General features: G+C 36.2%; 1 protein-coding gene and 1 long non-coding RNA gene across 3 annotated transcripts in view; one reads left to right on the top strand and one right to left on the bottom strand.

Moving 5' to 3' along the window:
* The first annotated feature begins 355 nt into the window (after nucleotides 1–355).
* The window catches only part of GNRHR (gonadotropin releasing hormone receptor), a 22,712-nt gene continuing 7,453 nt past the window's right edge, over nucleotides 356–15,614 (top strand). Inside the window, exons 1-2 of the mRNA XM_027089630.1 lie at nucleotides 356–999; nucleotides 14,167–14,386. Of these exons, the coding sequence (XP_026945431.1) occupies nucleotides 478–999; nucleotides 14,167–14,386 (742 nt within the window). The 5' untranslated portion in view covers nucleotides 356–477. The remainder of the gene's footprint in view (nucleotides 1,000–14,166; nucleotides 14,387–15,614) is intronic.
* LOC113611049 (uncharacterized) overlaps nucleotides 11,061–15,614 on the bottom strand; it is a 27,209-nt gene continuing 22,655 nt past the window's right edge. For both annotated transcript variants that reach the window (XR_003429337.1, XR_003429338.1), the window contains one exon: nucleotides 11,061–14,717. This is a non-coding gene — a long non-coding RNA (uncharacterized LOC113611049). The remainder of the gene's footprint in view (nucleotides 14,718–15,614) is intronic.

The following is a 15,614-nucleotide window of genomic DNA, read 5'->3' as shown; positions in this document are numbered from 1 at the left end:
TTAGTTTCTTAAAACAACAAAGTTTAACTGGATCAAGTTCTTTTTTTAGTATTTTTCTTCTTTTTCATTTTGCATCTATTGACATGTAATAGTTTTTAGAAAATCTCTTCATTAGAGTTATTTGAACACTATCATAAGTGAATTTTAAATATAAAATTAAGTTTCAAATGTCCTTCTTCACTTAAGAAAAATGTGGTGGAAACCAGGCCATCTGCTGAGATACTACAGTTACATTTGGCCCTCAGAAAGTGTGTGCTCGCTTCAGCACTCTGTTGGATTATAAGCCCACAAAACAAGTTCACCTTGACCTTTCACTTTAAATATAAAGTATCTCAGGGACAAATTTTGACGTAAATATAAACCCGTGACGTTTCTCTTTAAAGAAGGCTGAAATAAAACAGGACTTTGAGTGCAATTACAATTAAAACATCAGAAGTGCCAGAAACACAAGTTTTGAAGCTATATCAGCCGTGAAGGATGGCAAACAGTGCCTCTCCTGAACAGAATCAAAATCACTGCTCAGCAATCAACAGCAGCATCCCGCTGACACAGGGCAACCTCCCCACACTGACCTTATCTGGAAAGATTCGAGTGACAGTTACTTTCTTCCTTTTTCTACTCTCCACAACTTTCAATGCTTCTTTCTTGTTGAAACTTCAGAAGTGGACTCAAAGGAAAGAGAAAGGGAAAAAACTCTCAAGAATGAAAGTGCTTTTAAAACATTTGACCTTAGCCAACCTGTTGGAGACTCTGATTGTCATGCCACTGGACGGAATGTGGAACATCACTGTGCAATGGTATGCTGGAGAACTCCTCTGCAAAGTCCTCAGCTATCTGAAGCTTTTCTCCATGTACGCCCCCGCCTTCGTGATGGTGGTGATCAGCCTGGACCGCTCTCTGGCCATCACGAGGCCCCTAGCTGTGAAAAGCAACAACAAGCTCGGACAGCTCATGATTGGCTTGGCTTGGCTCCTCAGTAGCATCTTTGCTGGACCACAGGTAAACCAGTATCATAAACTTTTTAGGACATGGAGATCACAGATTGCCTATATAAACTTGAATGAAGGTCTTGTCAAAGGCAGTATTGTATTATCTCTAAGAGCTTGGGTTCTGGAAGTCAGAGTGTGGAATTTAATCCTGGCTCTACTCTGTTACCTTGGGCAAATGTCTTAACCCCTCGGGGTTTCAGTTCCTTCATTTATAAAATGGAGGTAATGCCTACTTTATGCACCTTTTGTGATGATTAAATGAATAGTGTGCTAAAGTGTCTATCATAATCCCTGGTACCTAGTAAATGCTCCCTGAAAATGTAGCTATTCTCAAATTTGACCACATCCCCATTCTATTCTTCCATCTACTTTTCCTTTCACTCAGGTTGACATGGTAAATTGAGAGAACCTTTAGGAACAATGAAATTTGCATAGGTAGAAAGTACGTATACCTTGTTTTACTTGGGGCTTCTTGAGTCTTCTGTCATTGCAGCTTAGAGAGAACTATACTTGATTAGTATGTTGTTTTGCAGTTTGCAGCTATGTGCCATTGAATAAAGAGGAAATGTGGGAAATCTCAGACTTTTGGAAATTTGAACATTTCCCTGAGGTTGACTTGAGCTTTTCTGGAGGTAGGCTAGACTGTAACATGCTGTTAGAAAAACTATAAGACTGTTGCTTCAGGCAAGGCCCTCTCCTATAGAAAGCAGATATCTCTCCAGACTGTCTTCGTCAGAGGCAACCTGATTGACTGACCTGCAGAATCTGCCTTTTCAACAGTCAGATCTCTGAAGAAAAGGACACATTCTTGAAAAGGACAAAGATCCTTTAATAACAGATGAACAAGTTGTCTCTATGCTTGTAAATGTACTCTACGGTGAACCCAGGGTACAAGGATGTGTCGAGAAGTAAAGTCAGAGTTTACTGTGATTCTCCAAAAACTTGTCACTACAAATGGAAATTTATCTAGACATTCTAAACTGGCCAGGTGGCATAAAAACAACAAACAAACAAAAACTGTCACACAGGACTCACTAAATAGTGCAAGACATTAAAACCTTCTGGCAACTGTTTGAGCTGGATGGATCATTTTGATGAGGGGCTGCATAATTACTGAGTACTTGTAGGGCATCAGGGATTGTGCTGCGGAAAGGCAGAGACGGAGAGGTGGTCTAACCTAGTTCTTCCCCTTTCCATCTCCTCCTTGCATCCCAGATTTGACTCACCAGTGTTTTGACCTGGCATTCTCCTAAGCTTCCACTCCGTTCCTCGTCTCAGGCCTCTTTTATAACAGGAAGCGTGGCTCTTTCTTGCCAAGTGTTCACATCAGTGTTTGCTAGCTAGTTCCTCTTGTTAAGTGGCCACATCCTAACAGACGTTTTGGTCAAGGTTGCAGGAAAAGGACTGAAGATAGACTGTTAAGGTAGTTTTCCATCTAGCCTATGGGTCAGGTTCACTCCAGTTAAGTCTTAGGCCACAGTGAAATTTTGGGGATTCGTTGTTGTTTCTTTTCTCCTTTTCCATCTGTGTGGTATATTTTTAAACAGAATTTTATTTTTATTTTTTTAACATTTTTTTGGAGTATAATTACTTTACAATGGTGTGTTAGTTTCTGCTTTATAACAAAGTGAATCAGTTATACATATACATATGTCCCCATATCTCTTCCCTCTTGCATCTCCCTCCCTCCCACCCTCCCTATCCCACCCCTCTAGGTGGTCACAAATCACCAAGCTGATCTCCCTGTGCTATGCGGCTGCTTCCCACTAGCTATCTATTTTACATTTGGTAGTGTATCTATGTCCATATATACTAGAGAAATGGAAATAAAAACAAACAAATGAGACCTAATGAAACTTAAAAGCTTTTGCACAGCAAAGGAAACCATAAACAAGATGAAAAGACAACCCTCAGAATGGGAGAAAATATTTGCAAATGAAGCAACTGACAAAGGATTAATCTCCAAACTTTATGAGCAGCTCATGCAGCTCAATATCAATAAAACAAACAACCCAATCCAAAAAATGGGCAGAAGACCTAAATAGACATTTCTTCAAAGAAGATATACAGATTGCCAACAAACACATGAAAGAATGCTCATCATCACTAATCATTAGAGAAATGCAAATCAAAACTACAATGAGATATCACCTCACACCGGTCAGAATGGCCATCATCAAAAACAATAAATGCTGGAGAGGGTGTGGAGAAAAGGGAAACCTCTTGCACTGTTGGTAGGAATGTAAATTGATACAGCCACTATGGAGAACAGTATGGAGGTTCCTTAAAAAACTAAAAACAGAACTACCATGTGACCCAGCAATCCCACTACTGAGCATATACCCTGAGAAAACCATAATTCAAAAAGAGTCATGTACCACAATGTTCATTGCAGCTCTATTTACAATAGCCAGGACACATAAGCAGAATCTTACTTTTAAAATAAAAGTTATTTATCAGATGATACCTTAATTACACTCCTGCAATATAGTCATTATTTTATTGTATAGTTCTAGTTACCTGTATTTTATTAATAAAATTGACAAGGTGGCTGCGGCAGAATGCTGGGTGTCACAGGGAACATACATAGCTATTCCCTGAAAATTTCCCTTTTAATTCTAACTGTGGCCCTTTTCCATGTGCCTTCACTTTAGCTATTTGCCTTAAAATCTACAGTCTTGCTCTCCAGGGTAGTAAATAAAAAGCAACACTTGGCATTCTTTTATGTTTAAAAAAATAGTATTTTATTTATAATAAAATCTGAATATTTATAATTTATAACAAAATCTGAATTTATTATTAATTTATAATAAAATCTGAATATTTGTAACCCTCAAAAAATTTTTTTTCTCTCTTCCTAGTGCATTTTCTTGCACTAGAAAGCTAGATATCTAAATTCTCCCACCAATTCCTCACTTAACATTTTTTTGTACATCAGTGTGTGTTTTATTGAAGAAGAAATGGGAAAAACCAAAATGCTTTCATTCCCCTGGAAAAAAAGCATATTACAATTATTCTCACAGTGACTGCATATACAAGAATTAGTTTAGCAAATATGTCACTTAAAATGAGGTTGCTTAGCAAAGGCTTATGTTCTGAAATTTTCCATTGTACTTCTTTAAAGTAGGAGTGCTGTGTATTGTCCAGTTTTCTTAGAAAAGATAAACACAAGTTAGGTTCCTAACACTGAGCCCAGTACTGATGAAACAAAGAAACAGCCCTCAAAGAAAGTGTCATTCAGTTGTAGAGACAAAACTTACATAAAATGAATATAACTATGTACCAAAAAGTTTTTAAATGTACTAGAAGTGTAAGAAGAGAGAGAGAGATGAACAAGAGTTGAAATGGTGAAGGAAGGTTTTAGGGTAAAAGAAGGATGAACTGAGTTTTTAAAGATGAATGATGTTTGGATGGAAAAAGTAAGCCAAGGTTCACATATATTTCTCAGCAAAGGTTGAAAAGTGATTAATTTTCATAGGAGACTTGTTTGGCTGAAGTGAAAGACTGAGAGTTGAGAGTAGCAGGAAATTAGATTTGGTGGTTGCTGTCTTTCCTTTAACCTCATGGCACATTATTTCTTTGTCAGAAAATATTATGATTATGTATTTGTTTGTCTTTTCCATTATGGTATTTGCTCTTACAACAGTGAAGACTGTTATGTTCAACTTAATATTCACAGTACACAATGAGATACCCAACAAAAATAGAAATTTTAAATGTTTGGATGCTCCCGTTTCTCTCCAGATCAAGTAGACCTTTCACCTTTTACAAAAAAAAGAAAGAAAGAAAGAAAAAAAAAGTTTGGATAAATGAATCAATCATTGGGGGTGGAATGGATGTATATAACAGAAGACACCAATATCCAGGGGAAATTCTGAAAATAATGCAGAAGCCATATAGCCTTCATGAGTCCTGTGCAAGGAGTAAAATTTTTTTTTTGCTTTTTTTTTCTTATTTCCAGTTTTATTGAGAAATAATTGATATACATCACTGTATAAGTTTAAGGGATACAGCATGATAGTTTGATTTACATATATTGTGAAATGATTACCACAATAGGTTCCGCTAACATCCATCATCTCATATTGATACAGTAAAAAGAAAAAAAAATTTTCTCCTTGTGATGAGAATGCTTAGGATTTACTCTCAACAACTTTTCTAGACATCATACATCAGTGTTAACTGTAGCCATCATGTTGTACATTATTAAAATGATTTTTAACAAAAAAGTTTTGAGAAAATTACATAAACCAAATAGAGTGGAGAGAGGCAAAGAAGCCTTTTCAGGTCATCTGGTGATGAGGTAGTTAGGTTGGAGGCTAGGATGGTGTTAGAGGAGGTTGATAGTATTTATGAGGGACTTTTCAACCAAAAAAACAAAGCTTGGCAACAAATTGGATTTAGGGGGGTTAGTAATAGACCAAAGTAAAATAAAGTTCCAATATTTTTAGCCAAGGAGTTTTAAAACCATTGGAAATAGACAGGTAGGTTGGGAACAGAAGGGTTGGTTTGTTTGTCTGCCTGTCTGTTTGTTTGAAGGGGGAGAGAAGGCAGGCTAGTAAAAGAGCTATTTGGAAAGCATTTGGTAATTTGGGATATTGATGCAAATGGAAGTCTAAACAAAAGTCTAAATAAGTCAATTTGTGATAATAACAAACACAAACCCAGAATTTCACTTTCTTTTAAAGGACTCTCCCAGAGACTATAAATAAAATATTGATGTATTAATTCAATTATTTTCATCTAAGTATATCACAGCAATAACAGAAAGAAAATGCCAAATACTTATCTGTCTTGATGTAATGAAAAGAAAATATGAAATTAATTTTCGAATTGTTTAGGAATTTCATGTAATAGGCTGAGCTCAAATACATTACTCTACCTGAGAGATTTGTGTGAATGTGGGCCACAGAAAATGGTAGTACTCTTTCATTTTGTAAAACAAATGACCCATTTTTGATTTCAGCAACACTTTAAATTTATAAAGCACTTTGCTGAAGTTTCCTGAAAAACCACACAGTCAGAATCTTATTTGGTATTTACATTGACTCTGTGAGGTACATAAAAGCTGTGTTATTGTCCCCATTTCACATATAAGAGAACATACAAAGAGAACCTTGGAAAGCAATGTCCTTCAAACTTTTTTTACAGTAACAGAAAGATATACATACTACATAAAGACTTTGTCTCTCTCACACACTTATAACTGAGAAAAGTTTTCATAAAATAAATATTCTACTCTGTTCCATTTCATTTTTTAATGCTGATTACAACCAACTGATGGGTACAACCCGCAGTTTGAAAAGCACTGGTTTAAAGGGATTAATTGTTTGCCCAATGCCACTTGGCCTGTTGGACTCCTGTCTCTTCACTAAGTCCAGTTTATCTTTTTATAATAGCTCTCTGCTCTCTCTCTGAATAAAAGAAGTTTCAACCCTGTGACTAATGTTATGTGTATTTGATGGGGAAGACAAGAGGTAGGGAGGGCTTTTTATTTCCAGACCATGGGATACAGAGTGAGTACACCTCACGCTTCACAATGCTCCACGAAGAAGCCCATTGACAAAGGCGCATCCTGTCGTGGCCAATTTACATTGAAAGGATGACTTTTATCTTCATCTTTTGGTGCATATATTGATATTCTATCACTTGAGTAATTCATACCTAAGTTGAATGAAGAAATAAACTAACGAGCTAGTTGTCACATTGCCAGGAATCTAAGAATTTATGACATTTTGCTAGAGCTCAGAATGACCAAATTTCAAACTGACCACCTTGTTTTTCCACCTCCTAATAACCTCAGTGTTCTGTGATGATTTGGGGATATATTTTCAGAAGTTTTAGCATAGTGTGGCCAAAATGTCATACTTTTTGCTAGTAATGGAATTTTCTTTTAAAACGGAATTCTATGTGGAGCTTCAGTAAATGAAACAGATATAAGTGGACTTGCTCTGGTCAAATAGGGATAAAGGAGCCCCAGTCCTCTGCTTGGTCATAGTCTCTGAAGACCTCAGATCCCATTGCAAGTCTAAAAGGCAATGGGATAGTCAAAATAGCATGGATACTGGATTTAAACAAAGCTGGTTTCAGATCTCAATGCTGTCTCTTACCAGCTATCCAAGTAAATTAGTTAACTAAGTTTAAAAGGGTAATTGTAAAGAATTACAATTCTTTTGTAATTTTCAATTGTAACAAGATATATAAAATCATCCAGTACAAGACTATACTTAAACACTCAATGTTCATTCCTTCCTCTTTTCCTATCTTCATTACTTCCTTCATAACAGGGTTTTTGAAGTCAGGAGAAAATAATAATAAGGAAATATGAGTATGAAAATCTAATAATTATTTAAGAAACAGCAAAGAAAATTGCTTATATAAAGATTACTTCATATTTCTCAAATTATGACATTTATTCTGACTGATAAGTAAATTTGGCCAATATACTCCCTAGTCACCAAGCTGTCCTACTCACTCTGAAAGCTCTATATGCCAGAGCACAATGATTCCACTCTTGGAAGTATCGTGTCTAAAAGCAGGATAAGAAAGGAAGAAAGAGAGGAAGGGTGAGGAAGAAAAGGAAGGGAAAAGAAAGGGAAGGGAAGGGCAGGGGAGAGGAGAGGAGTGGAGGGGAGGCAAGGCAACAAACAGAATCTGAAAGGATTTAAAACCGGCTATGGTTAGGCTAGTAAGTGCATGTTAAGAAGAAAATATTTCCTGAATTAGATGTGTCCATATCTAATTTAAAATAATAAGGTTTGCAATGACAGTCACCTAAGACCACAAGAACTCCAGAGCAGCAAATTATTTGCAGATAGAGTTCACATCATTAGTTTATCTGTGTTACTAGGGTGAATTACATGTTGACAGCTTTTTAATTCTATAGGTAACCCAGGCCTGCAGGGAAGATATGGACATCCCTCAGTGTCCTGAGGGATTGGTTCGTGGATATCCTCCCTCTCCCCCTACCCCACCCCGTGGCTGCAGATAATAAATTTCCCAGATGCTCAAGTCCCTTATATAAAATGGCATAGTATTTGCATGTAACCTACGCACATCCTCCCATATACTTTAAATCTAGATTACTTATAATACCTAATACAGTGTAAATGCTAGGTAAGTAATTGTAAATACAATGTAAGTTTTATGTAAATAGTTGCTGGAGCTTGGCAAATTCAAGTTTTGCTTTCTGGAACTTTCTGAAATTTTTTTTCCAAATATTTTTCCATCTGCAGTTGGTTGAATCTGCAGATGTGGAACCCACAGATTTGGAGGGTCTGTTGTATATGAGCAATCCTTTATTCTTTGGTGTGAAGACATGTGGTCTGAATAAATGTGGAGGCTTGCCTGTTACACACAGAATTTACAGGGCTAGAATGCACTTCTGAACTTGACAAGCAGTTTACATTCAATAAATACTCGTTACACGTGTACAATATGCCCAAAACAGTACTGGAACATAGTAATAGCATGCTAATAGCAAAAATAACAATAATGATGATGATTTTGATAAATAATAGTTATTCAGTACATAAATATGTGCCAGGAACTGTGCTAAATGCTTCTGTGGGTTTTTTTTTAATATTTATTTATTTAGCTGTGCCAGGTCTTAGTTGAGGCATGAGGGATCTTCTTTGCCGCCTGTGGGATCTTTAGTTGCAGCATGCGGGATGAGGGATCTTTTAGTTGCAGCATGCGGAATCTAGTTCGAACGTGGGCTCCTTGCATTGGGAGTGCAGAGTCTTAACCACTGGACCACCAGGAAAGTCCCTCTTCTGTATTGTGTTTTTGTTTTGTCTTGTTTTGTTTTTTTCAACCATGCTGCACGGCTTGAGGGGTCTCAGCTCCCCAAGCAGGGATTGCATCCAGGCCGCAGCAGTGAAAGCCCAGAATCCTAACCACTAGGCCACCAGGGAACTCCCTTCTGTGTTCATTACTTCATGTAAGGCTCCCAATAACCGTATAAATTAGATACAATTATTATCTTTATTTTATTCATGAATAAACTAAGATTATGAATGTGATGTAACATGGCCAAGATTACCATCTAGTAAGTGGAGATGTCAGTACATCCAGTTAGCTCCATACCCAGAGTTTTTAATGACTACAATATATCGCACTATACAATATTGTCTATTTTCTTTCTTCCTGTAGGAGGCTGAAGAAGAAAAAGACAGGAAAATCTTAAGGTGAGAATAGATAGTTAAGAGATATCAGAGGGACGGACTTCCCTGGTGGCTCAGTGGTTAAGAATCCGCCTGTCGATGCAGGGGACAAGGTTTGATCCCTGGTCCAGGAAGATCCTACATGCCGCGGAGCAACTAAGCCTATGTGCCACAACTACTGAAGCCAGTGCACCTAGAGCCCATGCTCTGCAACAAGAGAAGCCACCGCAATGAGAAGCCCGCGCACCACAACAAAGAGTAGCCCCCGCTTGCCACAGCTAGAGAAAAGCCTGTGCGCAGCAACGAAAACCCAAAGCAGACAAAAAGTAATTAATTAAAAAAAAAGACTCTTACAAATTATTGAAAAAAGAAGAGAGAGAGATCAGAGGGTCTTCCCTGGCAGTGCAACAGTTAAGACTCTGTGCTCCCAATGCAGGGGGCACAGGTTCAATCCCTGGTCAGGGAACTAAGATCTCACATGCCCCGTGGCACGGCCAAAAAACACAGACACACACACACACATATATATCATATATATGAGATACATATTTATAAGTTGTGTGCCTCTAAATTTTTATTTTAATAATGATTATAATTTACATAGTGTTGTGTGCCAGGCACTACTCTAAGTGCAAGTATTCTCTTGTTATTGTCATGACAGCTCCTAGAGGCAGATACTATTAATATCTCCCTTTTATAGATGAGAGGAACCTGAAGCACATCATCTAAAGTTAATCACCTTTGGAAAAGATTAGGTCATGTTGTCACTAGTGTGGGTAAGGTGAAGGTTAAAAATAATATGCTATGAGGAATAGCATCTGCAAGGACCGTAAATATGGAAAACAGATTGCTATTGTTGAGGGCAAAATAAAGCAAACACTGATGAGAACTGGGGCCAGGCATGAGAGTAAAGAAACATAAAATTTTAAAAATATGATCCAAGGACAAAAGAACCACAGGAAGTAAAGTGGAACCTTATATTAATCATTCAAATGAACATGGCCTTGGAGCTGAAAATAAACGGAACCAAGCCTAAAACAAATTAATTTATGGACAAGTAAGATTCTGAATTTTCATAACACGATACTTCTCCTTGGGAACTTATCACAGTCTATCTTGTATTACAGATGTCACATACATGCTATATCTCCCCTACCAAAAATTTAATTCCCTGATGGCAGGATATATGAAGGTCATCTTTTACAACAGAGTGTGCCTAGTATAGTTTTTTGACCAAGGAGTTGCTTTAAAAAGTAACATTTGTTACATAAATAAAGATGACAACCAAATTCAAATCATAGTACTATAAAGTCAATTTTATTGAAAGTTTCATCGTTATAACTTAAAAACGTGAAATATTAAAGTGAAAATGTGACTCAGTGCAGAGCAGAAAATCAAATTCGGGTCATCTGGTTCCAAGGCTGATTGGAGAGGTAGAGAGAAAAAGATTTTTAAGAAATATAGGACTCTCCGATTCTATGCGAAGGAACTCTACCAAGGATTTCAACTCACAACACCTGTTGAGTCAAATTCAAACTGAACTTTAAAGGTCAGTTTGCAAAGAAGTATGGAAAAACTGAAAGGGTCACTTTGTAATGTGGAAAAAGTTGGTCTGGATCATAAAATAGAATTAGCTGAATGTATGTCGTTTCGACTTAAGGTAGATAATATGATCATTGGCGTCCTCTAGTGGATTGATTTTAAAATTCTTTTTTGCCCTAGACGCTGAAAAGATCTGAAACTGAAAATCAACATTTTAACTACAAATAAAAGAAATAGGTTTATATTTTGTATTATACTTACTTACATTTTATTACATTTGTATATATTTTATTATATTTTACATTTAGTAAAATTTTTCTACTCTACAAGCAAAGAGGAAAAACAGTATTTTTTTTAAGGCATAATCTACTCCCACTCCAGCCCTCCCCAAAAGGAAAGAAATTCTGGGCCTATTAAGTTAATTAAATGTAATTTAAATTTACTAATTTAATCAAAACTAATGAAAATGTATACTCTCCCTCATTTGCTTAAAAAATCCTGTAACATTTTTGCTTGAATTAACTTGCTATCAGTTTTTAAGTGCTTGGGCACTCTTTTCATTTTAATGTTTCATGGTAAAACGAAGTTTTTCAGTAGAAAATCTTGGAAATGACGAAGTCAGAAATGTGCTTGATGGATGGGGAAAGAATAAATAAATGTCCACTAAAACTTGTTTTTGAAAACCACTTGCAACGTTTCCTTAATAGTTAACTCAACTTGTTCTTTTTTTAACATAATTTCACATTTAGAGAAAGGTTGCAAGAATCATACAAAGATTTCTAGGATACCTTTCCCTTGATTCCCCAAATATTAACATTTTACTACATTTGTTTATTTGCCTTATTCTCTCTCTTGTGTACATTTTTTTCTGGATTGTTTAAAAGTAAGTTCAGACATGACGTCCCTTTCAATACTTCATTGTGTTTTTTCTAGCACATAACCACAGTACTAATTATCAAAATCAGGAAATTATCACTAATACAGTGCTATTTTTTATCTATATACCTTATCCATATCTCACTCGCTGTCTCAATAATATCCCTTTTAGCAAAAGAAAATCCAAGATTATGCGAGGGATTCAGTTGCCATGTCTTTTTAGTCTCCTTTAAACTGGAACCATTCCTTGGTCTTCCTTTGAATTTCATGATGCTAACATTTTTGAAGAGTGCAGGCCAATTATTTTGTAGAATGCCCCTCAATTTGAGTTTGTCTGATGTTTGCTCGTGGGTAGATTCAGGTTATGCACTTGTCGACTGAAAAAAAGTGTACAGCCTAAAAGTTGAGAATTATGTTTTATTCAGTAGATTTTCTGAGGACGTAAGCCCAGAAGACAGCCTCTCAGATAACTCTGAGGTAATATTCCCAAGAAGCAAGGGAGGAGCCAGGATGTATAGGTTGTTTTGCAACAAAAAACAGGTAGTCGGAACATCAAAAGATTATTGTTAATTAAAGAAAAATGATATATCTCAAGTTAATGAATTTAGTGTTTTTCTAAGTATGGGAAGGTGCAAGAGTCCAGACTTATTGAAATCATCCCTTTGAAATGCACCTTAACTATCTAGAGCCAGTATCCTGCCTTTTTCCATCCTGAATGCCCTCAGTGTGCACAGTCGGGGGTGGTTGCAGGGGCTATGGCTTGATGGCCACAACATTCTTTGTTTACTGATATGGTAGGTGACATTCTTCATCCACACACTTTTAGCAAAAAATACCTAAGAGGTGACACAGCAGCACATTCTAGAAGGAAGCAGAAACTGTCAATTGGTCCCATTATTGGCAATGTTAATTATTTGGTTATTTCTTGACTAGTAAAGTTATTATTTTATAATAACGTTATAATGACATGTATCCTGCAGGTAGATACTTTGAGATGATATAAATAAACTACTCTCCTCAAACTTACACCCATATTTTTACCATCCATTGGTGATTCTTGCCTGAATCAATTATTATTATAGTGATTACAAAATGGTAATCACTACTTCCACTATACCTTTTACATTTATTAATTGACTTTCTACAGTAAAGAGCTTTTTCCTCTCTCCATTTATTTGTCGTTGTTGGTTTGTAATTTATATCAGCATGGAGTCATGGTTTCTTTCTTTATTCGATAGTTTATCATTGTTTTCTATCAGTGTTTGTTTGTTTTCATGCTTAAACTATCCCAGATTTGGCCAACTGAAGCTCTTTCAAGCTGGTGCCTGAACATTTTTCACATGCTCCATCATTCTCTGGGCATTTCCTGACTTTTCAGCACAACAGCTGTTCCAAGGACATATTGTACTTTGCTTTCCACAGCCTTGGGATCACCCATTTCTCCAGTTAGGTCTGGTTCCTTCTGATAGAGAATGATACTTAGAAAACAAGATCTGGGTGCTGGAGTGCTGGGTGTGCTCATTGCTACTCAGATGTCATTATTCCTAGGCTCTCTCCACAGGCAGAGCTGGAATAAATGTATTTATGTGTACACACGCAAACACACACACACACACACACACACACACACACACAAGTTACCCTTACTCTTTTTTTACAATTGTACAGCACCCCATTGTGTGGCCAACTGTAGTTTATTCAGTTACTATTCAATGAATTGTTATTTAGATTATTTTCAATGTTTTTCAGTTATAAGCAATGCATCAATGGATAATCTTGTGCATATGTATTTTCATATAATGAAAGTGGGGGTGTATCTTCAGGGTAAATTCCTGAATGTCAGATTGCTGAGTCAAAGGTAAATGCATATGTAGTTATGCTAGTTATTGCCAAATTCCCCTCCTTAATGGTTGTACCAATTTGCATTCCCATTAGCAATGTATGAGTCCCTGTTTCCCTACAGCCTTACCATGAAAGTGTGCTATTTTTTTTTTAATTTTGCCAATCTTGATAGTGGAAGATAGCATATCATTGTAGCCTTAATTGGTTGGCACTGCTCTCATAAGTGAGGTTGAACGTCTTTTCATATGATTAAGGGCCACTGTTATATCTTTTCTGTAAACTGTTCATGTTTTATGACCATTTTAATGAGATTTTGTCTCAAAAATAAAATCTAAATTTGTATTTTGAGGGTATATTCTAAATACCAGACACAGTTTTATGTGCTGAGGATATAACAATAAAATCACTTGCAAAATCACTCGCAAAAAGTTTACTCAGCATAATAGCATCTGAAATTGAAATACAAACAAGGTTTAAATCTTTGGTTGATGATTGTGCTGCGAGGTTGAAATAATTGCAAAAGAAATCCAAAATCCTACAGATCCATTCACATTACCCAAACATATTTTAAGTAAAAATCCACTTATAACTTTTTGTAGAAATGCCAAAAGAATATCAAGATACTTAGCAGTTGCTTTGGGCAACAACATGTTAGAAGGTTAGCAGAATACAGAAGAGAAAACTTTCAAGAAAACTTGCAAATACTGTTTGAAAATAAGCAACATCACTTTTTTAAAAATTTTCTTATACAGTTATACATCTTCAGGATGATCCATTTAGAAGATGACTCTGGACAGACAGAAGGTTTCTCTCAATGTGTAACACACTGCAGTTTTCCACAATGGTGGCATCAAGCCTTTTATAACTTTTTCACCTTCACCTGCCTCTTCATCATCCCTCTTCTCATCATGTTGATCTGCAATGCAAAGATCATCTTCACCCTGACAAGCGTCCTTCATCAGGATCCCCACAGTATGTATTCCTTAGATTTGGTGTTAATTGGGGGTAGACAGCTTTTAACAGCAATACTCAAAGCACAGAAGCAGAGTGGCACTTACGATGCGCTAGATACTGTTCTAAGCAGTTTACGTATATTAATTAACTCTTTTAATATTCAGAATCAACCCATGAGGCAATACTTTTATTATCCCCAATTTAGATATGAGGTAATTTAATACTCCCAATATTATAAATTTGCAGCATGAAATTAAAAATGAAAGGACAGTTACTCCAATTACCCGATAGAAGCATCGGCAACTTGTTCCTGCTGGTCCATCACAAAGGTCTATCAAACACCTAATGTCTAGAATGTAGCAAAGTACAACTCGTTAAATGGTAGCCAATAGACTTGTTAAAGTTAAGCTTTTCTGTATCACATTCAAATCTCCTGTACCCACAAAATGTATCCACACACTATGCACATTTGTATGTTGAGTATGTGAACTTGAACGTGTAATTGACTATTTCATCTTTAACGTCACAGATGCAGTTGTGCCTTTTTGCTTTAAGAATCTGGTGCATTCTCAAATACTAAAATTTATGAATTTTTAAAATTTTATATTGTAGTATAGTTGATTAACAATGCTGTGTTAGTTTCAGATGTATAGCAAAGTGATTCAGTTATACATATACATGTATCTATTCTTTTTCAAATTCTTTTCCCATTTAGGTTATTACAGAGTATTGAGCACAGTTCCCTGTGCTATATAGCAGGTCCTTGTTGGTTATCTATTTTTTTTGTTTTTAATTGGGGTATAGTTGCTTTACAATGTTGTGTTAATTTCTCCTGTACAGTGAAGTGAATCAGCAATATGTATACATATATCCTCTCTTTTTTGGATTTCCTTCCCATTTAGGATACCACAGAGCATTGAGTAGAGTTCCCTGTGCTACACAGCAGGTTCTCATTAGTTATCTATTTTATACATATTAGTGTATATATGTCAATCCCAGTCTCCCAATTCATTTCACCTTGGTGTCCATACATTTCTTCTGTACAGCTGGGTCTCTATTTCTGCCTTGCAAATAGGTTCATCAGCACCATCTTTCTAGATTCCACATATATGCATTAATATACAATATTTGTTTTTCTTTTTCTGACTTACTTCACTCTGTATGACAGTCTCTAGGTCCATCCACGTCTCTGCAAATGATCCAATTTCATTCCTTTTTATGGCTGAGTAATATTCCATTGTGTATA

This window comes from Aethalodelphis obliquidens, unplaced genomic scaffold, assembly GCF_003676395.1.
Source record: "Aethalodelphis obliquidens isolate GAN/ISIS:26980383/991018 unplaced genomic scaffold, ASM367639v1 scaffold67, whole genome shotgun sequence".
NCBI lineage: Eukaryota > Metazoa > Chordata > Mammalia > Artiodactyla > Delphinidae > Aethalodelphis > Aethalodelphis obliquidens.
Note: the sequence above shows the minus strand (reverse complement) of the source record. Positions and strands in the feature narration are given on the sequence as shown.